This window comes from Salvelinus alpinus, chromosome 2, assembly GCF_045679555.1.
Source record: "Salvelinus alpinus chromosome 2, SLU_Salpinus.1, whole genome shotgun sequence".
In the NCBI taxonomy this organism is placed as follows: Eukaryota; Metazoa; Chordata; class Actinopteri; order Salmoniformes; family Salmonidae; genus Salvelinus; species Salvelinus alpinus.
The window spans coordinates 10,504,087-10,527,541 of record NC_092087.1 but is presented as its reverse complement, the minus strand read 5'-3'; the positions used below and the strand labels follow the sequence as shown (position 1 = coordinate 10,527,541).

General features: G+C 45.6%; 1 protein-coding gene across 1 annotated transcript; it reads left to right on the top strand.

Annotated features, from left to right (window-relative positions):
• Positions 1 to 4,871: 4,871 nt before the first annotated feature.
• Positions 4,872 to 21,928, top strand: LOC139568831 (zinc finger E-box-binding homeobox protein zag-1-like; the record flags this gene model as incomplete). Its single annotated transcript, XM_071390928.1, has 8 exons — positions 4,872 to 5,202; positions 14,021 to 14,254; positions 14,564 to 14,733; positions 18,280 to 18,382; positions 18,552 to 19,909; positions 20,074 to 20,313; positions 20,530 to 20,713; positions 21,063 to 21,928. Coding segments are annotated over 8 exons (3,264 nt in total), but the record flags the coding sequence as incomplete, so codon positions are not given.
• Between the last annotated feature and the right edge of the window lie 1,527 nt (positions 21,929 to 23,455).

Sequence of the window (23,455 nt, the reverse complement as noted above, 5' to 3'; positions counted from 1 at the left end):
ATATAGTTTTCTATATGGCTCCAGAGTTTTTTATATGACTCCATATAGTTTTTTATATGGCTCCAGAGTTTTTTATATGGCTCCAGAGTTTTTTAGATGACTCCATATAGTTTTTTATATGGCTCCAGAGTTTTTTATATGGCTCCAGAGTTATTTATATGACTCCATATAGTTTTCTATATGGCTCCAGAGTTTTTTATATGACTCCATATAGTTTTTTATATGACTCCATATAGTTTTTTATATGACTCCATAGTTTTTTATATGACTCCATATAGTTTTTTATATGACTCCATAGTTTTTTATATGACTCCATATAGTTTTTTATATGACTCCATATAGTTTTTTATATGACTCCATATAGTTGTTTATATGACTCCATAGTTTTTTATATGACTCCATATAGTTTTTTATATGACTCCATATAGTTTTTTATATGACTCCATATAGTTGTTTATATGACTCCATATAGTTTTTTATATGACTCCATATAGTTGTTTATATGACTCCATAGTTTTTTATATGACTCCATATAGTTTTTTATATGACTCCATATAGTTTTTTATATGACTCCAGAGTTTTTTATATGGCTCCAGTTTGGCTTGTTAGCTCGTCTTTTATCTCCCTTCACTGAGATCAAGATTAAACTTCATTACATTACTTTTACAGGAGATGAAATTGAGATCAAATCTGTTCGTTGAAATGACGGGAGGGAGGGAGGTAGAGAGAGAGAGGGAGGTAGAGAGAGAGAGAGAGAGGGAGGGAGGGAGGTAGAGAGGGAGGGAGGGAGGTAGAGAGGGAAGGAGGTAGAGAGGGAGGGAGGGAGGTAGAGAGGGAGGGAGGTAGAGAGAGAGAGAGAGAGAGAGGGAGGGAGGTAGGTAGAGAGGGAGAGAGGTAGAGCGGGAGGGAGGGAGGTAGAGAGAGAGAGAGGGAGGGAGGTAGGGAGAGAGGGAGGGAGGTAAGGAGGGAGGGAGGTAGAGAGGGAGGGAGGTAGGAAGGTAGGGAAGGAGGGAGGGAGGTAGAGAGGGAGGGAGGGACAACTATATGATCCATGTTACAGCAGGTTGTTGAGGTCAGATTGGTAGTGCCCATGGTGCTCTGGCAGGGCCCATGGTGCTCTGGTAGGGCCCGTGGTGCTCTGGTAGGGCCCGTGGTGCTCTGGCAGGGCCCGTGGTGCTCTGGGAGGGCCCATGGGGCTCTGGTAGGGCCCGTGGTGCTCTGGTAGGGCCCATGGTGCTCTGGTAGGGCCCATGGGGCTCTAGCAGGGCCGTGGTATTCTGGCAGGGCCCGTGGTGCTCTGGTAGGGCCCGTGGTGCTCTGGTAGGGCCCGTGGTGCTCTGGTAGGGCCCGTGGTATTCTGGGAGGGCCCGTGGTATTCTGGCAGGGCCCGTGGTGCTCTGGCAGGGCCCATGGTGCTCTGGCAGGGCCCGTGGTATTCTGGGAGGGCCCGTGGTATTCTGGCAGGGCCCGTGGTGCTCTGGTAGGGCCCGTGGTGCTCTGGTAGGGCCCGTGGGGCTCTAGCAGGGCCCGTGGTATTCTGGGAGGACCCGTGGTATTCTGGCAGGGCCCGTGGTGCTCTGGCAGGGCCCGTGGTGCTCTGGCAGGGCCCGTGGTATTCTGACAGGGCCCGTGGTGCTCTGGCAGGGCCCGTGGTGCTCTGGTAGGGCCCGTGGTGCTCTGGCAGGGCCCGTGGTGCTCTGGCAGGGCCCGTGGTATTCTGGCAGGGCCCGTGGTGCTCTGGCAGGGCCCGTGGTGCTCTGGTAGGTCCCGTGGTGCTCTGGCAGGGCCCGTGGTGCTCTGGTAGGGCCCGTGGTATTCTGGGAGGGCCCGTGGTATTCTGGGAGGGCCCGTGGTGCTCTGGCAGGGCCCGTGGTGCTCTGGTAGGGCCCGTGGTGCTCTGGCAGGGCCCGTGGTGCTCTGGTAAACAGTAGTACACTATATGGGAAATAGAGTGCCGTATGAGACTCTGTCATACAGTCAGTCCCCAACCAAGCAGAGAGAGAGCCATGGTCTGGTCCGCATTACCTCACAAATTGGATCTAATTTTCTCTCCCATGACAGTGAGTGACAGTGCGCCGCATGTGCAGTACCCGGCCCAGGGATGGCTTTCATTATCTGAAAACTTGATTTATTTATTTGAATAGCGAGTGCATTCTTCAGACTATTTTATATTGAGTCAGAACATATAAATCCAAGAGGTTGAACAGTGCAGGGGGTTGGGGAGGAGAGGAGAGGAGAGGAGAGGAGAGGAGAGGAGAGGAGAGGAGAGGAGAGGAGAGGAGAGGAGAGGAGAGGAGAGGAGAGGAGAGGAGAGGAGAGGAGAGGAGAGGAGAGGAGAGGAGAGAAGAGAAGAGGAGAGAAGGAGAAAAGGAGAAAAGGAGAGGACAGGAGAGGAGATGAGAAGACAGGAAGAGGAGAGAATGAGGGGACAGGAGAGGAGAGAAGAGGATGAGAGGAGACAAGGAGAGGAGGAGAGAAGGAGAGGAGAGGAGGTGAGAAGGAGAGGAGAGAAGGAGAGGAGATGAGAGACGTGTTGCATGTAACGTGTGATGGGATGCCTGAGTCATATTGTAACGCTCTTTATGACGCTCTCGGTGCTGCATCATTGTTAAGGCTGATCAGTCAGCCCTCAGGGGACTGTTTTGATGACTGTCTTACAACAAGAACACCCACCGTATTAAAATATCCCTGTTGTATCCGTCGTACCATGACAGTAATGACATTAGCTTCAGTGAGAGATGCTTATCATCTCTGCCAGGCATCACCTCATCTAGGCTCTTCAAAGTCTTCATAGAACACAGCAGAGATGAAACATCCCTCTGTGTTTCTTCCATCCGGTAATAAGACACTGAAGAGTAGAGAGTTTATGACTAGTGAAGTTAGCGGGGGGGGGGGGGCATTGTGGACAGGGCAGGTCAGCTGGAGCATGCATACGGTGAGAGAAACAGAGGAGAACAGATGTGATGAATATTACAATGCATCATTAGTGGGCTACCCCCTCCGAGCCCACTGGCCCACCTCTCCACAACAGTCAGAGCATCACAGTCAGAACGGTAAAGGTCACACCTCCGTTTCGTCACCTCAGCTATCCTGTATCTGCAGTCAGTGAGAATGATGCAAGTGTGCCGGGCCATAAAGATGACACTTTTTGTAAATGGCAGTCAGTGGTGCTCCCCAAACATGAACTCATCTGCTCACTCGCTGTGTGAACACAATCACGTAAGACAAAAAAAAACCTGAGGGGACCCTTTCAATTTGATTTTGCTTTTCAAGTCATACTTAGATATTTAAATAGTGAAATAGAACAGAAGAAAAAATAAAAATCCAGTCATAACGATAGATTTTAAAGAGTTAAACATACCAGTAAACGACTTTGTTATCAACATCCGCTAACAATGGAGTCATAGATAAGATTGAACTAATTCCCAAGTAACCGTTTCATTTGTTGTTAGGTATGAATACACGGAGACATTCCTGAAACATTTAAATAACTAAATCATATCTCATTCAGTCTGTACACAGACTTGTACTCTACAAAACCCTGGCATTGTATACGGCATCAACTTTTTGGTGTTTATGTTGACAGTGTATTTATTTGTTAGCGTTTGGCTTCATTTGATGTTTCATGAATAGTGTTATTACAAAAGAAAGTCAAGAAGACAAAATACTATATCAGGTTAAGATATTACTGTGCCAATGCTGCAAATATCTGTTGGGAAACTACTGTCAAAGCCACACACAGCAGAGCGCCATCTTTAGTGAGTGGTTCTATGTAATAATGTATATTGTATAAACCCCATCAAGGTTAATGATTCTATGTAATAATGTATATTGTATAAACCCCATCAAGGTTAATGGTTCTATGTAATAATGAATATTGTATAAACCCCATCAAGGTTAATGGTTCTATGTAATAATGTATATTGTATAAACCCCTTTAAGGTTAATGGTTCTATGTAATAATGTATATTGTATAAACCCCATCAAGGTTAATGGTTCTATGTAATAATGTATATTGTATAAACCCCATCAAGGTTAATGATTCTATGTAATAATGTATATTGTATAAACCCCATCAAGGTTAATGGTTCTATGTAATAATGTATATTGTATAAACCCCATCAAGGTTAATGGTTCTATGTAATAATGTATATTGTATAAACCCCATCAAGGTTAATGGTTCTATGTAATAATGTATATTGTATAAACCCCATCAAGGTTAATGGTTCTATGCAGTGATAAACACATCAAATAGAATGTGTGGTTCTATGTGGTAATGATTAGATAATTAGCCAATCAGAGCGAGAGGGGAGAGGGGCACCAGAGGATCTTGGGAAATACATCTAAAATCCTAAATTGTTGTCTATGTGATGGTAAAAAGTGGCTTTTACAATCCCTCGCAGATTTGTGATTTGAGCGTGTGCGTGCATGTGTTTGTGATCATCATTTATTGTCTATGTGATGGAAAAATGTTTGCTTTTTACAGTCCGTCTCTGATTTGAGTGGCGCTGGATAAAATACCAGTCTCACAGTTTGATGTTGGACTCTGCCGTTTTATACACTCTCCAGCTATACATTCTCTGGCAATTTTGAATTTGTTAAATGTTCTTCCACTGTGTCAGATATGTAAAAACCACACAAATGATGTAACATACTGTCAGAAATAAGAGGGGTCTATGGACCGTGTGAAAGTCTCTCTCGCTTTTTCACTCTCTCTCCCTTCCTCTCTCTCTCCCACCCCCTCTTGCGTGCTCTCTCTCCCTTTCTCTCTCTCTCTTTCCCTTCCTCTCTCTCTCTCTCTTGCTCTTTCTTTCTCTTTCTCTCTCCCTTCCTCTCTCTCTCTCACTCTCTTTCTTTCTTTCTCTCTCTCGGTTCCTATCGCTCTCTCTTGCTCTCTCTCCACAGCGGACATCGAATGGGTCAGTTCTCTGGGCTCGGAGGGGGAGGATGGTGATGAGGTGGGTCTGTGGAGCCCGGAACCCCAGGACTACCAGGGCAGCCTGGACAAGACCAGTCTGACCCCCAGCGAGGGTGAGGGAGACGGGGAAGGGACCGAGCCAGGAGGTACCCCCAGCCCCAGGGGTCAGTCAACCCGGCCCCAAAGCCCCATCCCGAGGGAGGGCCACTGGGCAGAGGGGGAAGAGGAGGTACCTGAGAGTGGGATAACTATGGACAGGAAGCAGGAATCTCTCATGACCTACAGTAAGTGTATCGCCATAGAGGCCTAGTTCCCACCCAGGTTGTGCAACTAGGCCACGAAAACATTACTCACTGTGTATTTATTCCTGGTTTTAGGAATAAATACATCGTTTTCAATTTTTCTACTATTTATCTATTTTATCTCTCTGAATTGTTGGGAAGTAAGCATTTCACTGTTAGTTTGTAAACCTGTTCTTTACCAAGCATGTGACAAATAAAATGTGATTTAATTTGTTATCTTAAAGAGTCTCAAGTGTAGGATTTTTTTTAAACATTCATCATAAATAATCTTACATGGACACGAGTGACCTGATCCTGGATCAGCACTCCTCTGAGACGCTGTTAGACGTCGACAAACATCCGTACCGCAGTCTTATGAAACCCTTTTTCAAACCAGCCTGTGGGCTTTTTCATCTTCATTGTCATCTTTGAAAATGTATGTAGGATGCAGCATGACAGAAGAGTCATTCCACCACAATGTCACAATATTTCCATGTAACACCGAGGTGGACGTTACGATACTGAAATCAGTACCTTTCTTTTTTAGCTCAGAGACACACGCGCGCCCACGGGAACACACACACAACGCTTTATTTAGAGCTGGAATCAAAGAAAATGACTCTTTGCTTGCCTAACAATCACTTTGGACTGTCTCTCTCTCTCTCTCTCTCTCTCTCCCCTCTCTCTCTCTCTCTCCCCCTCCCTGCCTCTCTCTCTCTCTCTCTCTCTCTCTCTCTCTCTCTCTCTCTCTCTCTCTCTCTCTCTCTCTCTCTCTCTCTCTCTCTCTCTCTCTCTCTCTCTCTCCCTGTCTCTCTCTCTCTCTCTCAATTCAATTCAATTCAAGGGGCTTTATTGGCATGGGAAACATGTGTTAACATTGCCAAAGCAAGTGAGGTAGATAACATACAAAAGTGAAATAAACAATAAAAATGAACAGTAAACATTACACATACAGAAGTTTCAAAACAATAAAGACATTACAAATGGCCGATGACCTCAGGCCTTGGATATTCCAGGATGATATAGTGAAGGCTTTTTGTTCCATAACGTGTCCAATGTTGTTGGTCGTGGTTTGGCCTCATGCCAGTAAGTGTGAGCAGAGCCTGCTGAGCATCTGGTACATGCCGTTGGCTTGGGCGATTGTAAGAGTGGGGGTTGGGCCTGTTTGCCCGCTCACTACCTGGGCGTATGTGTGACTTCCATGTTGATGCCCTCTTTGCGGGGGTGGGGTGCATGGGGTGGGCAGGAGTGGCAGAGGTCTGATCTGAGGGGGCCTAACAGGGGTGTGGGCCTGGTTGATGTTGGGGGGTGTTGATTGGTTGGTTGTGTTGATTGGTTGATTGGTTGGTGTGAATGTGTCTGGGGGTGCTGTGGTCTGGATGTAAGTCCTCTTGGCGTGGGTCCTCTATGTGTAGGTCCAGGGGGGGGTCCTGCAGGTCTTGGAGGGTGTCTCGCTGGTCTGGGTGGGGTGTCTCTTGATCTGTTGCTCCTGTGTGAAGTGTTGGGGCTGCGTTTGAGAGCGATGTCCTTTAGAGTCAGGGCAAAGGTGGGCACTGCTGCCTTGTAGAGGTGGACCTGGTCATAGAGGCTGTTCAAGTCCAGGGTGAAGTGGTGGGCCAGGAAAACATTTGGTTTTGAGGCACAGTCACGGGAAATGCTTGCGTTTACCCGCTGTATTGTAGCAGGGTGGAAGTCTCTCTCTCCCGCTCCCTCCCTCCCTGTCTCTCTCTCTCTTTCTCTCTTTCTCTCTCTCTCTCTCTCTCTCTCTCTCTCTCTCTCTCTCTCTCTCTCTCTCTCTCTCTCTCTCTCTCTCTCTCTCTCTCTCTCTCTCTCTCTCTCTCTCTCTCTCTCTCTCTCTCTCTCTCTCTCTCTCTCTCTCTCTCTCTCTCTCTCTCCAATTTGCTTTATTGGCATGATGTAACAATATACTCTACTTGATGTAACATTTACAATATTAACATCATTAAAATAGTAATAATCAATATTGTCAATGGGACAATCAGTAAGAACAATAACCAAGCGTCAAAATACCCATACAAAGGACAATAACAATGGCATAGACAACATGTAGGTTGGTTAGTCTGTCAGACACTGTCCCTCATCTTATGGCAGGCAGCAATGTAGGGGCTCCCGAGTGGTGCAGCGGTCTAAGGCACTGCATCTCAGTGCTAGAGGCGTCACTACAGACCCTGGTTTGATTCCAGGCTGTATCACAACTGGCCGTGATTGGGAGTCCCATAGGGCGGCACGCAATTGGCCCAGCGTCATCCTGGTTAGGGTTTGGCCAGAGTAGGTTTTCATTGTAAATAAGAATGTGTTCTTAACTGACTTGCTTATTTAAATAAAGGTGAGATAGTAAATCCATGTAAATGTAGTGCCAAGCCACAGCTCTCTGCGTCCTCCCCCAACAGGATGGCTAGTCTAGTCAAATCAAGATAAAGGGTTTCAAATTTTGGGGAAATGACACTCTCTTTGTTTCAATGTTTGACATTTTGTCAGGAAATGCAGCTCTCTCTCAGGTTCTGCTGTGGTGCAGTGGTTGCACAGCCTTTCCTCTACAGGGAGCCAGGTTTTCCTGTGTCTACCCTTCTCAATGGCAAGGCTGTGCTCACTGAGCCTGTACTTTGCCATGGTGTATTGTCGATTTAGGGCCAGATAGCACTGCATGTTGCTTTGTGTTTGTGCTTGTGTTTCCCAATAATCAATGTAGTTTTGTTTTGACTGTGTTATAATTTGGTTTATTCTGATTGATTTGATGTTCTGGTCCTGATGCTTCAGTGTGTTAGTAGAACAGGTTTGTGAACTCAACCCCAGGACCAGCTGGATGAGGGGACTCTTTTCTTTGCTCAGCTCTTGGCATTGCAGGGCTTGGTAATGATATGAGAGGGGGTCACTGTATTTTAGATGTTTCCAAAACTGAATTGCTCTTTTTAAAGTTTTTATTATCAATGGATATTGGCCTAATTCTGCCCTGCATGCATTGTTTGTAGTTTTCCCCTGGACATGTAGGAGAACTCTGCGTGGAGGGCTTCAATGGGGTGTTTGTCCCATTGGGTGAAACACAATTTTAATAGGTATTTCAATTAGAAATAGCTTTTTTAATGGTCGTAGAATGCCCTGCATGCTTTCTCTCTCAGTTCATTCACTGCCTCATTAAGGTGTACAGTTGAGCTTAATTTTAAACATAAGTAATTGTAGTGTGTGCAGTACTCTACGTATTTTATACCAATTGAGACATCTTGTCTAATTTCCTGAGATCTGGATCTTCTCTGGAAAATCATTATTATTATATATATATATTTGGTCTCTCTCTCTCTCTCTCTCTCTCTCTCTCTCTCTCTCTCTCTCTCTCTCTCTCTCTCTCTCACACACACACACACACACACACACACACACACACACACACACACACACACACACACACACACACACACACACACACACACACACACACACACACACACACACACTCACTCACTCACTCACTCACTCACTCACTCACTCACTCACTCACTCACTCACTCACTCACTCACTCACTCACTCACTCACTCACTCCCTCCTCCTTTTTCCCTCACTCCTCTCTCACCTCATGTGATTTGGCAAAGCATGATGAAGTCAAAGCCCAGTTTTAACAGCATTCAACCACAGAGGCTCTTCCTTGCCACATGAACAACAGATCAAAAAAATACCAACATCTGCAAAGATTTGAAAAATATTCCTCCAAGTCTGTGACGGGCGTGAAGCTCAACACAGAGCAGAGCACTCTGACTGTCCTGTCTCGTCCTCTCTTTACTTTACATCACTCTGACTGGCCTGTCTCGTCTTCTCTTTACTTTACAGCACTCTGACTGTCCTGTCTCGTCTTCTCTTTACTTTACATTACATCACTCTGACTGTCCTGCCTCGTCTTCTCTTTACTTTACATCCCTCTGACTGTCCTGTCTCGTCTTCTCTTTACTTTACATTACATCCCTCTGACTGTCCTGTCTCGTCTTCTCTTTACATTACATCACTCTGACTGTCCTGTCTCGTCTTCTCTTTACTTTACATTACATCCCTCTGACTGTCCTGTCTCGTCCTCTCTTTACTTTACATTACATCACTCTGACTGTCCTGTCTCGTCTTCTCTTTACTTTACATTACATCCCTCTGACTGTCCTGTCTCGTCTTCTCTTTACTTTACATCCCTCTGACTGTCCTGTCTCGTCTTCTCTTCTCTTTACTTTACATTACATCACTCTGACTGTCCTGTCTCGTATTCTCTTTACTTTACATTACATCACTATGACTGTCCTGTCTCGTCTTCTCTTTACTTTACATTACATCACTCTGACTGTCCCGTCTCGTCTTCTCTTTACTTTACATTACATCCCTCTGACTCTCCTGTCTCGTCTTCTCTTTACTTTACATTACATCACTCTGACTGTCCTGTCTCGTCTTCTCTTTACTTTACATTACATCACTATGACTGTCCTGTCTCGTCTTCTCTTAACTTTACATTACATCACTCTGACTGTCCTGTCTCGTCTTCTCTTTACTTTACATCCCTCTGACTGTCCTGTCTCGTCTTCTCTTTACTTTACATCCCTCTGACTGTCCTGTCTCGTCTTCTCTTTACTTTACATTACATCACTCTGACTGTCCTGTCTCGTCTTCTCTTTACTTTACATTACATCCCTCTGACTCTCCTGTCTCGTCTTCTCTTTACTTTACATTACAGCACTCTGACTGTCCTGTCCTGTCTCGTCTTCTCTTTACTTTACATCCCTCTGACTGTCCTGTCTCGTCTTCTCTTTACTTTACATTACATCACTCTGACTGTCCTGTCTCATCTTCTCTTTACTTTACATTACATCACTATGACTGTCCTGTCTCGTCTTCTCTTTACTTTACATCCCTCTGACTGTCCTGTCTCGTCTTCTCTTTACTTTACATCCCTCTGACTGTCCTGTCCTGTCTCGTCTTCTCTTTACTTTACATTACATCCCTCTGACTGTCCTGTCTCGTCTTCTCTTTACTTTACATTACATCACTCTGACTGTCCTGTCTCGTCTTCTCTTTACTTTACATTACATCACTCTGACTGTCCTGTCTCATCTTCTCTTTACTTTACATTACATCACTCTGACTGTCCTGTCCTGTCTCGTCTTCTCTTTACTTTACATCCCTCTGACTGTCCTGTCTCGTCTTCTCTTTACTTTACATCCCTCTGACTGTCCTGTCTCGTCTTCTCTTTACTTTACATTACATCACTCTGACTGTCCTGTCTCGTATTCTCTTTACTTTACATTACATCACTATGACTGTCCTGTCTCGTCTTCTCTTTACTTTACATTACATCACTCTGACTGTCCCGTCTCGTCTTCTCTTTACTTTACATTACATCCCTCTGACTCTCCTGTCTCGTCTTCTCTTTACTTTACATTACATCACTCTGACTGTCCTGTCTCGTCTTCTCTTTACTTTACATTACATCACTATGACTGTCCTGTCTCGTCTTCTCTTTACTTTACATTACATCACTCTGACTGTCCTGTCTCGTCTTCTCTTTACTTTACATCCCTCTGACTTTCCTGTCTCGTCTTCTCTTTACTTTACATCCCTCTGACTGTCCTGTCTCGTCTTCTCTTTACTTTACATTACATCACTCTGACTGTCCTGTCTCGTCTTCTCTTTACTTTACATTACATCCCTCTGACTCTCCTGTCTCGTCTTCTCTTTACTTTACATTACAGCACTCTGACTGTCCTGTCCTGTCTCGTCTTCTCTTTACTTTACATCCCTCTCACTGTCCTGTCTCGTCTTCTCTTTACTTTACATTACATCACTCTGACTGTCCTGTCTCATCTTCTCTTTACTTTACATTACATCACTATGACTGTCCTGTCTCGTCTTCTCTTTACTTTACATTACATCACTCTGACTGTCCTGTCTCGTCTTCTCTTTACTTTACATTACATCCCTCTGACTGTCCTGTCTCGTCCTCTCTTTACTTTACATCACTCTGACTGTCCTGTCTCGTCTTCTCTTTACTTTACATCACTCTGACTGTCCTGTCTCGTCCTCTCTTTACTTTACATTACATCACTCTGACTGTCCTGTCTCGTCTTCTCTTTACTTTACATTACATCCCTCTGACTGTCCTGTCTCGTCTTCTCTTTACATTACATCACTCTGACTGTCCTGTCTCGTCTTCTCTTTACTTTACATCCATCTGACTGTCCTGTCTCGTCTTCTGTTTACTTTACATCCCTCTGACTGTCCTGTCCTGTCTCGTCTTCTCTTTACTTTACATCCCTCTGACTGTCCTGGCTCGTCTTCTCTTTACTTTACATTACATCACTCTGACTGTCCTGTCTCGTCTTCTCTTTACTTTACATCCCTCTGACTGTCCTGTCTCGTCTTCTCTTTACTTTACATTACATCACTCTGACTGTCCTGTCTCGTCTTCTCTTTACTTTACATCCCTCTGACTGTCCTGTCCTGTCTCGTCTTCTCTTTACTTTACATTACATCCCTCTGACTGTCCTGTCTCGTCTTCTCTTTACTTTACATTACATCACTCTGACTGTCCTGTTTCGTCTTCTCTTTACTTTACATTACATCACTCTGACTGTCCTGTCTCATCTTCTCTTTACTTTACATTACATCACTCTGACTGTCCTGTCTCGTCTTCTCTTTACTTTACATCCCTCTGACTGTCCTGTCTCGTCTTCTCTTTACTTTACATCCCTCTGACTGTCCTGTCTCGTCTTCTCTTTACTTTACATTACATCACTCTGACTGTCCTGTCTCGTCTTCTCTTTACTTTACATTACATCACTATGACTGTCCTGTCTCGTCTTCTCTTTACTTTACATTACATCACTCTGACTGTCCCGTCTCGTCTTTTCTTTACTTTACATTACATCCCTCTGACTCTCCTGTCTCGTCTTCTCTTTACTTTACATTACATCACTCTGACTGTCCTGTCTCGTCTTCTCTTTACTTTACATTACATCACTCTGACTGTCCTGTCTCGTCTTCTCTTTACTTTACATCCCTCTGACTGTCCTGTCTCGTCTTCTCTTTACTTTACATCCCTCTGACTGTCCTGTCTCGTCTTCTCTTTACTTTACATTACATCACTCTGACTGTCCTGTCTCGTCTTCTCTTTACTTTACATTACATCACTATGACTGTCCTGTCTCGTCTTCTCTTTACTTTACATTACATCACTCTGACTGTCCCGTCTCGTCTTCTCTTTACTTTACATTACATCCCTCTGACTCTCCTGTCTCGTCTTCTCTTTACTTTACATTACATCACTCTGACTGTCCTGTCTCGTCTTCTCTTTACTTTACATCCCTCTGACTGTCCTGTCTCGTCTTCTCTTTACTTTACATTACATCACTCTGACTGTCCTGTCTCGTCTTCTCTTTACTTTACATTACATCACTATGACTGTCCTGTTTCGTCTTCTCTTTACTTTACATTACATCACTCTGACTGTCCTGTCTCGTCTTCTCTTTACTTTACATTACATCCCTCTGACTGTCCTGTCTCGTCTTCTCTTTACTTTACTTTACATCCCTCTGACTGTCCTGTCTCGTCTTCTCTTTACATCACTCTGACTGTCCTGTCTCGTCTTCTCTTTACTTTACATTACATCGCTCTGACTGTCCTGTCTCGTCTTCTCTTTACTTTACTTTACATCACTCTGACTGTCCTGTCTCGTCTTCTCTTTACTTTACTTTACATCCCTCTGACTGTCCTGTCTCGTCTTCTCTTTACTTTACTTTACATCACTCTGACTGTCCTGTCTCGTCCTCTCTTTACTTTATATTACATCGCTCTGACTGTCCTGTCTCGTCTTCTCTTTACTTTACTTTACATCGCTCTGACTGTCCTGTCTCGTCTTCTCTTTACTTTACTTTACATCCCTCTGACTGTCCTGTCTCGTCTTCTCTTTACTTTACTTTACATCACTCTGACTGTCCTGTCTCGTCTTCTCTTTACTTTACATTACATCACTCTGACTGCCCTGTCTCGTCTTCTCTTTACTTTACTTTACATCACCCTGACTGTCCTGTCTCGTCTTCTCTTTACATTACATCACTCTGACTGTCCTGGCTCGTCTTCTCTTTACTTTACATTACATCACTCTGACTGTCGTGTCTCGTCTTCTCTTTACATTACATCACTCTGACTGTCCTGTCTCGTCTTCACTTTACTTTACATCCCTCTGACTGTCCTGGCTCGTCTTCTCTTTACTTTACATCCCTCTGACTGTCCTGTCTCGTCTTCTCTTTACTTTACATCCCTCTGACTGTCCTGGCTCGTCTTCTCTTTACTTTACATTACATCACTCTGACTGTCCTGTCTCGTCTTCTCTTTACTTTACATCCCTCTGACTGTCCTGTCTCGTCTTCTCTTTACTTTACATTACATCTGCCTGTGATTGAACTCAACAGGGAAAATCTTCTAGGCTATTCCTGCTGATTTCCAGAGCAGACGTCAAGTTCTCTCTTTCACAGTTCTTCATATCATTTTTTAAACACAGTTTAACTCTGTATTTTAAAGTGTTAAACAATGACTATAACAGTATGACAAGATAATTGAAAATAGACACGTCATGTGGGATATGCCCACTGTCCCCAGGTCAGACATCAGACAGCCTATTCTCTAGACAATGTATAATTATATATACGGAATTAGGAACTATTAATGAAGTACACTACATAGAAAATAAAATGTAATTTTGTCTCTCTGTCTCTGTTCATAACATATCATCACCGTCACACTTCTTTACCCTCTCACTCTGTCTCTGTTCCCCAGCAGGTCAGAGGTCAGACAGCAGGTCCTTGGAGGACTTGGCCAACTATGACTTCCTGGTTCAGTTGAGAAAGGCATCCTCCCACCAACCTGCCTCACACCACTACCAGCACCACAACCACCTGCCCCCCAACGGCAGAAGCCCTGCCCCAGCCATGTATCACACTGGCAGCCTGCGCCTCCATGATGACCTCCCTCCCGTCTGGTCTCTTGGGGCTCAGCGCTCACCTGAGAGACCAGGTAGGTTATGGATATGCATCCTTATAAACATACCTTGCATTTCCCCAAATCTCTGTTGATATTAGATTAGCACACAAGGCTAATTTGAGTAGAACATTTTGTAGTTACATTTTTCAACATCCGTAGAGCTACTATCAGAATTGCAGGAAATACAGCCTTATGTCATTAACGGCCAGATACATGGATTCCTTGATGGCTGTTGACTACAGTTTGAATCCTTGACATTATGTTTCTTAAACTTTTTGTTTCTGAATTAATTTATTGTTAACAAACTTGAAGCTGTCCTCTATCTGGCTATGTGTGTCCTAGACGGCGACCCTTTAAGTCCAGATGCTCTCAGGAACCTAGAGGCTTGTCCATTCTGCCAGCATACCTTCCACCGCGGAGGGTCCCTACGCGAGCACATCAGGTTTTGCCACGAGCGGGACGGCGGGCACTATAGAGCTCAGATGGAACGACACATGGGACTGCACAGTCAGGTACAGGGCAAGGTGACACACTGGAAGAGATATACAATCCTTTGGAGTCCACCTACTACAAGGTGCTACTCTTTCTGAAGACGGATATGACCAGCAATCTAATGACTCCAAAAAAGTGTTATGTCAGTGTATTCGGAAAGTATTCAGACCCCTTTCCTTTTTCCACATTTTTTACGTTACAGCCTTGTTCTAAAATGGATTAAATAATTTTTCCCCCTCATCAATCTACACACAATACCCCATAATGACATCACAATACCCCATAATGACATCACAATACCCCATAATGACATCACAATACCCCATAATGACAAAGCAAAAACATGTTTTAATAAATGTTCGAAAATGTATATTTAAAAAAAAATGGAATTATCACATTTACATAAATATTCAGACCCTTTACTCAGTACTTTGTTGAAGTACCTTTGGCAGCGGTTACAGCCTCGAGTCTTCTTGGGTATGAGGCTACAAGCTTGGCACACCTGTATTTAGGGAGTTTCTCCCATTCTTCTCTGCAGATCCTCTCAAGCTCTGTCAGGTTGGATGAGGAGCGTCGCTGCACAGCTATTTTCAGGTCTCTACAGAGATGTTCGATCAGGTTCAAGTCCGGGCTCTGACTGGGCCACTCAAAGACATTCAGTCTGAGGTCCTTAACGCTCTGGAGCAGATTTTCATCAAGGATCTCTCTGTAATTTGCTCCGTTCATCTTTCCCTCAATCCTGACTACATTTACATTTAAGTCATTTAGCAGACGCTCTTATCCAGAGCAACTTACAAGTTGGTGCATTCACCTTATGATGTCCAGTGGAACAACCACTATACAATAGTGCATCTAACTCTAAGGGGGGGGGGGGTTAGAAGGATTACTTTATCCTATCCTAGGTATTCCTTAAAGAGGTGGTGTTTCAGGTGTCTCCGGAAGGTGGTGATTGATTCCGCTGACCTGGCGTCGTGGGGGAGTTTGTTCCACCATTGGGGTGCCAGAGCAGCGAACAGTTTTGACTGGGCTGAGCGGGAACTGTACTTCCTCAGAGGTAGGGAGGCGAGCAGGCCAGAGGTGGATGAACGCAGTGCCCTTGTTTGGGTGTAGGGCCTGATCAGAGCCTGAAGGTACGGAGGTGCCGTTCCCCTCACAGCTCCGTAGGCAAGCACCATGGTCTTGTAGCGGATGCGAGCTTCAACTGGAAGCCAGTGGAGAGAGCGGAGGAGCGGGGTGACGTGAGAGAACTTGGGAAGGTTGAACACCAGACGGGCTGCGGCGTTCTGGATGAGTTGTAGGGGTTTAATCGCACAGGCAGGGAGCCCAGCCAACAGCGAGTTGCAGTAATCCAGACGGGAGATGACAAGTGCCTGGATTAGGACCTGCGCCGCTTCCTGTGTGAGGCAGGGTCGTACTCTGCGAATGTTGTAGAGCATGAACCTACAGGAACGGGTCACCGCCTTGATGTTGAGTTGAGAACAACAGGGTGTTGTCCAGGATCACGCCAAGGTTCTTAGCGCTCTGGGAGGAGGACACAATGGAGTTGTCAACCGTGATGGCAAGATCATGGAACGGGCAGTCCTTCCCCGGGAGGAAGAGCAGCTCCGTCTTTCCGAGGTTCAGCTTGAGGTGGTGATCCGTCATCCACACTGATATGTCTGCCAGACATGCAGAGATGCGATTCGCCACCTGGTTATCAGAAGGGGGAAAGGAGAAGATTAATTGTGTGTCGTCTGCATAGCAATGATAGGAGAGACCATGTGAGGATATGACAGAGCCAAGTGACTTGGTGTATAGCGAGAATAGGAGAGGGCCTAGAACAGAGCCCTGGGGGACACCAGTGGTGAGAGCACGTGGTGCGGAGACAGATTCTCGCCACGCCACCTGGTAGGAGCGACCTGTCAGGTAGGACGCAATCCAAGCGTGGGCCGCGCCGGAGATGCCCAACTCGGAGAGGGTGGAGAGGAGGATCTGATGGTTCACAGTATCAAAGGCAGCCGATAGGTCTAGAAGGATAAGAGCAGAGGAGAGAGAGTTAGCTTTAGCAGTGCGGAGCGCCTCCGTGACACAGAGAAGAGCAGTCTCAGTTGAATGACTAGTCTTGAAACCTGACTGATTTGGATCAAGAAGGTCATTCTGAGAGAGATAGCAGGAGAGCTGGCCAAGGACGGCACGTTCAAGAGTTTTGGAGAGAAAAGAAAGAAGGGATACTGGTCTGTAGTTGTTGACATCAGAGGGATCGAGTGTAGGTTTTTTCAGAAGGGGTGCAACTCTCGCTCTCTTGAAGGCGGAAGGGACGTAGCCAGCGGTCAAGGATGAGTTGATGAGCGAGGTGAGGTAAGGGAGAAGGTCTCCGGAAATGGTCTGGAGAAGAGAGGAGGGGATAGGGTCAAGTGGGCAGGTTGTTGGGCGGCCGGCCGTCACAAGACTAGTCTCCCAGTCCCTGCTGCTGAAAAACATCCCCACAGCATGATGCTGTCACCACCATGCTTCACCGTAGGGATGGTTGCAGGTATCCTCCAGACGTGACGCTTGGCATTCAGGCCAAAGTGTTCAATCTTGGTTTCATCAGATCAGAGAATCTTGTTTCTCATGGTCCGAGTCTTTTAGGTGCCTTTTTGGCAAACTCCAAGCGGGCTGTCATGTGCCTTTAACTGAAGAGTTGCTTCTGTCTGGGTACTCTACCATAAAGGCCTGATTGGTGGAGTGCTGCAGAGATGGTTGACCTTCTCCCATCTCCGTAGAGGAACTCTGGAGCTCTGTCAGAGTGACCATCAGGTTCTTGGTCAACTCCCTGACCAAGGCCCTTTTCCCCCGATTGCTCAGTTTGGCCTGCCTCCAGACTCTAGGAAGAGTCTTGGTGGTTCCAAACATTTAAGATGGAGGCCACTATGTTCTTGGGGACCTTCAATACTGCAGAAATGCTTTGGTACCGTTTCCCATATCTGTGCCTCGACACAATCCTGTCTCGGAGCTCTACGGACAATTCCTTTGACCTCATGGCTTGGTTTTTGCTCCAACATGCACTGTCAATTCTGAGACATTATATAGACAGGTGTGTGCCTTTCCAAATCATGTCCAATCAATTGAATTTACCACAGGTGAACTCCAATCAGTTGTAGAAACTACTGAAGGATGATCAATGGAAACAGGATGCACCTGAGCTCAACTTTGAGTCTCATAGCAAAGGGTCTGAATACTTATGTAAATAAGGTATTTCTGTATTGTTTTTAAAATAAATTTGCACACAAAAAAAGTATCTGTTTTTGCTTTGTCGTTATGGGGTATTGTGATGTCATTATGGGGTATTGTGATGTCACTATGGGGTATTGTGATGTCATTATGGGGTATTGTGTGTAGATTGATGAGGAACATGTTTTATTTAATCCATTTTAGAATAAGGCTGTAACGTAACAAAATGTGGAAAAAGTCAAGGGGTCTGAATACTTTCCAAACGCCCTGTAGTTTGACTGTAGAAAAGGCATGATATGCAATCTCAGAGTTGACTCTCAATCTCCTGGTGACCAGAACTGATTTGACTGAACGCGTGTTTGTGATTGGTGCAGCACATTGACCATGGTGCGGAGAGCAGGAAGTTCAAGTGTTTTCAGTGTGGGAAATCCTTCAAGTACAAACACCACCTCAAAGAGCACCTCCGCATCCACAGTGGTAATGCACGTTTTCTTACATGAAATATTCAAAATCAATCTGATTGATTTTATGTTAAAGCAATAAGACATGAGAACCCATGGATTTTGGTAAATAATACACGACTAAGGGTTGTTCTTAGGCACGAGGCGAAGCATCTTCAACTGATGTTCTGTGCTTCCTTCTTTAGGTGAGAAACCGTATGAATGTTCCAACTGCAAGAAGCGCTTCTCTCACTCTGGCTCCTACAGCTCACACCTCAGCAGTAAGAAGTGCTTGACAGGGGGAGGAGGGGGAGGAGAAGGAGGAGGGGGAGGAGGAGGAGGAGGAGGGGGGGGACGTAGAGGTGGAGGGGAGACCTATAACAACAGACATAGCCAGGGGACCTACCAGTCCTCCCCTGCATCACCCTCAGCAGGAAGCGGTAGGAACAGCAGTGGAAAGGGCTCTCCCTACCTTCCTCACACCCAGAAGCGTCAGTCACCAATGGGCTTAGAGAGGGAGCTGTACCCCCCTGGGGACCAGAGCAGGGGGATCCTCCAGGGCCGGGAGCTAGGCAGGCTGTGGGACCCCCCAGCGGAGTTCTCCCTCCGGGACAACGTGTTCAAGGGCACCAACCTGCTGCCGTACCTCCATGCCACCGCCGGGGGCAAGTTTGAGCAGATGCTGCAGGAGATGTTTGACAGGGAGGCGGGAGATGTAGGCTCACCCAGGGAGGAGGGGAGACTGGGGATTCACAACGGAGGACGAGACAGGAAGGCAGATGATCCAAAACCGCTGAAACGCAACCGAACCGGCTCGGGTGAGGGGTACAGGGGTGGGGTGACATGTCACTGGTGCTCCCAGCTCTTCCCCAGCCCTGCCGTGTTACTGCAGCATGAGCGCTACCTCTGTAAGATTAACCGGCAGGCCATGGAGGTGCCTGAAGGTCCTCGCAGCAAAGACCACCTCTCTCCCCTCTACTTCTCCTCCAGAACTCCTCTCCAGACACCCCCACCAGACAACAACAATAAAACCCCAGCGATGGCTAACGGTTTCTCCAAAGACGAGTCTCCTCTCCAGAGACCCTGCTGGCACTCTGTCCCTCAGGAGCTGCTGGTCGCCATGCACTCCCCCCTACAGCCCCGCCCAGACTCACTATCCATGAGGTCCTATTGGTCTAGCCAGGAGAGTGGCAGGAGTGGCGGCAGCCCCGGCCAACCAGCACCAACTAGCCTTGCTACAGACATGTCCTCACTGCTACCAATAGGACCATTCCCCTCTTCAGAGATCGACTCGCCCCTCTGCCTGGACCTTTCCAACACCACTCTCACCCCCCCTTGGAGTCGAACCATCCCCCAAGGAAGGACCGCAGGGTCGGGTAGCTCCCAGAATGACCAACCCCTGGATCTCTCCCTCCCCAAGCCCCAGGAGGGGAAAGCCCTGGAGGACAGCATGCCCAGTAATGGACACCCTCGTCCGGGAGAAAAGAGAGAGAAGACCTACAGAGAGCCAGCAGAGAACCAGCAGCTCCACCGGAGGCTGAGTCTCAGTCCACCTTGGCAACAGGTGTGGGACAGGAGTGGTATTATATATGTCTGGCTGTGTGCTGTTTGTTTTCTACTGTGGTTCTATACGGTGTATGTAATGTGCAATGTGTGAGCTTTTCGTAAGATTTTACTCTTTTAGGACGATAAACATCAATCTAATCTAAACTAATTTAATCTCATCAGCAGCATCAAGCCGTCTACAGTGGCGTTCCGATGTTTGAGGGCTCCATCTACAGTGCATACCCTCTGTTTAACCCCATGATGCCCGCTGGGCTAGCTGGCTCAGGACATGATGTGGTTCCCTCCCTGCCCCTCAGTCACCCAGCCAGCAGCCAGCGATTCCTCTCCCCTATGGTCTACATGATGGAGTCAGACACAGATGCCGTGCTGAAGAGGATGCATCAGGAGAGACAAGCCTTCATGGTAAGAACAACATTTACCCTTATACGTTATGGTATAAAACATGTTGTGGTATAACGTTTATTTCAATTCGACGCAGAGAAAGGCATTTTCAAACGTATTTCACAGGAATGAACTGTAACTAAAGAGAAAACAACAATGACATCCTCTGAATAGACCCAGATCAGAACCTCCTAACCATTAGTATTGTGTATGCCCCCCCCCCCCCCCCCCCCCCAGGGTGAGGTGATGGGTTGCGGGGGTCTGGACTACCTCTCGCTGATGGAGGAGAGAGGAGAGGGAGAAGGGGGACCAGGGAGGAAGAGACTGAAGAAGACAGACGAAGGCCTGTACGCCTGCGACGTCTGTGACAAGACCTTCCAGAAGAGCAGCTCTCTGCTCCGACACAAGTATGAGCACACAGGTAAACGCAGTGACATGTATAGAAATTATAAAGCATAAATTATACTAAGAGCTCTATTTACACATTCCGCGATAGAAATGTAACGCTAATTAAACGGTTGTGTCGACGTACGCAACGTTTACCGTGAATGCAGTCTCCGCAAAACCACGGGAACATTGCCCTTTTAAATTTCAATCACGCTGTAAGGCTAAACTACCGCGACGTGGATTGAATAGAGCCCTTTTAGTAAGGTGACGGGGAGACAACCAGATAGTATGATCGTGGCTTTTAGGGATATTCTCTGTCTTTTGAAAGCTACAGTACGATGGATTGAGCATGTTTCTGTTCTGATATATTCCCCCCCACACAGGTAAACGTCCCCACGAGTGCCAGATCTGCAGGAAGGCCTTCAAGCATAAGCACCATCTGATGGAGCACAGTCGCCTGCACTCTGGAGAGAAGCCCTATGAGTGTGATAAGTGTGGCAAGAGGTTCTCCCACTCTGGCTCCTACTCCCAACACATGAACCATCGATACGCCTACTGTAGCAGGGACCAGGAACAGGAAGGGGTCGAGGAGCCTCCTCTTACCCCAGGAGGGTCCACCGATCTGGGCCATGTTTCCGGGGGCACCCCCTTCTCCATGGAGTACACCCCAATGTTTCTCAGTGATGCCAGTCTGGACGGAGGGATAGGAGGGAGAGCACATGAAGAGGAGGAGGAGGAAGAGGAGGACGAGACAGACAAGACTAAAGGTGGCCATATGAAGGAGGCGTGTACTTTATCGGGGTCTGGGTCTGGTGACGGGTTAGGGTTGGAGCTGTGCTCTAGCCCTGTGGGGAATGAGAGAGACAGACAGCATGTCGACAGAGACAATGGAGAAGGAGAGAATTCTGGTCTAGAGACTTACAGACTTGAAAACAACAATGACTGGGACAGAGATGCGTTGGAACAAAACGGAGACCAGAACACAGACACATACGAGCTGAGCCCAGAAGCTCCACTGTCACAATGACAACAGCGGACAAGTATGCCAAAAACAATGCATCTAGCTACAAACATTTAACATTTTTAGTCATTTACTAGATACTCTTATCCAGATTAAGTTACAGATAGTGTATTAAACTTCAGATAGCTAGGTGAGACAACAACACATCACATATCATATCAAGTACATTTTCTCCTCAATAAAGTAGCGATCAGCAGAGTCACTGCTAATGGGGAAAAGAGAAGTGCCTTTTTTTTGGTGGGGGGGGGGGGGGGAGAGGAGAGGGTTTCAGAGGCTGATTGAGAGCCTTGTGAAAAGACATTTAAAAAAAACATGAGCTGTACAAAATGAAGAAAAACCTACACTGTACAAAGCCATATGAACACAACCAAAATAAGGATCACTTTAACAGATAGAATCAATACAGTAGACAGTAATAGGAATGGTATGATATCCACTACTCTGGTCAGTATGTGAGAAGACTCAGTATTGACCCCTACACATCTGTCACAACAGCTATCAGTTGACTGCTTCCTGCTTGTGACTGGGTAAGGCTGAATGAGTATGCACCTCAAGGTGATGTTGTTTGTGTGGTTCTGTAGCAAGCAGTGTTGTTCAATTTGTTTCCAGTTGCCTTATCAGTATAAATAATTATTCTTTACTTGCCATTATAAGTATTCATTTTTGAAGGTTTTATATTTGTTTACATCATATTCTCCAAAGACCAACAGGTCTCTGTTGTTTGTTTAAAAAAAAATTATAAGCAATAAATAATAACTATTATTCAAATTATAATAAAGGATTAAAGATGTATTATTTTGTGCCAAAGCCACAAATTTGTTTCAGGATATATCCGTTATGACTGTGGTCAAGCTGTGCATTAATTAAGTGCATTAGTATGGAGATAGATTAGTGCCAAAAATGATACAAACACCAAAATTAAAGGCAATATATAGCTGTACAAATACAGATTTACCTTGGGGTTTCCATAGTTACTAATGAATGTCTAATACAGTATCTAACTCGTGGAAGGCCGAGTGTCTGTGAATTTTCACGTTTCACCTTTGTACTTGATTGATATATTAAGGTTAGGTCATTGATTAGTTAAGAAGCCTCACCTGGTTGTTTAGGTCTGAAAATAATAGTAATAATAATAATAATAATAATTGTAAACAAACGGTCCTCTAAAAAATGGAGTTTGTTATCCCTGATCTAAAGATCAGCAAGACATCAGAAGTGGACTGTGCCTTTGAATGTGGGCTAGCCACTAGCCATCCTAAACATTACAGTATTTCTACACACAGGGGGAAAACGAGTATGAAGAGTTAACAAAGATAAACTTTTTTTTTTTGTGTGTTTCTTTTGAAGGACAACATGAAACTTACCCTGCCTCACAATGTGTTACATATTTCATATACCAGACATGTGGAGTTGGTTTGTCTCTATTAGAAAAGGCACAGACATTGTCTCCGTTAAATGTACTGTAAGTCCAGTACTGTGCTTGTGCAGCAGTGATGTCTTCAGAAAGCACTCACACTTTTTCAAAAACGTATTGTGTTACAGCCTGAATAAAACATGTATACAATATAGATTTTTTGGGGTGGGGGGGTGGGGGTGGGGGGGGTCACTGGCTTACACACAATATCCCATAATGTCAAAGTGGAACTATGTTTTTCTACATTTTCACAACTGAATAAAAAAAATGAAAAGTTGAAATGTCTTGAGTCAATAAGTATTTAACCCCTTTGCTATGGCAAGCCTAGTTCAGGAATAACT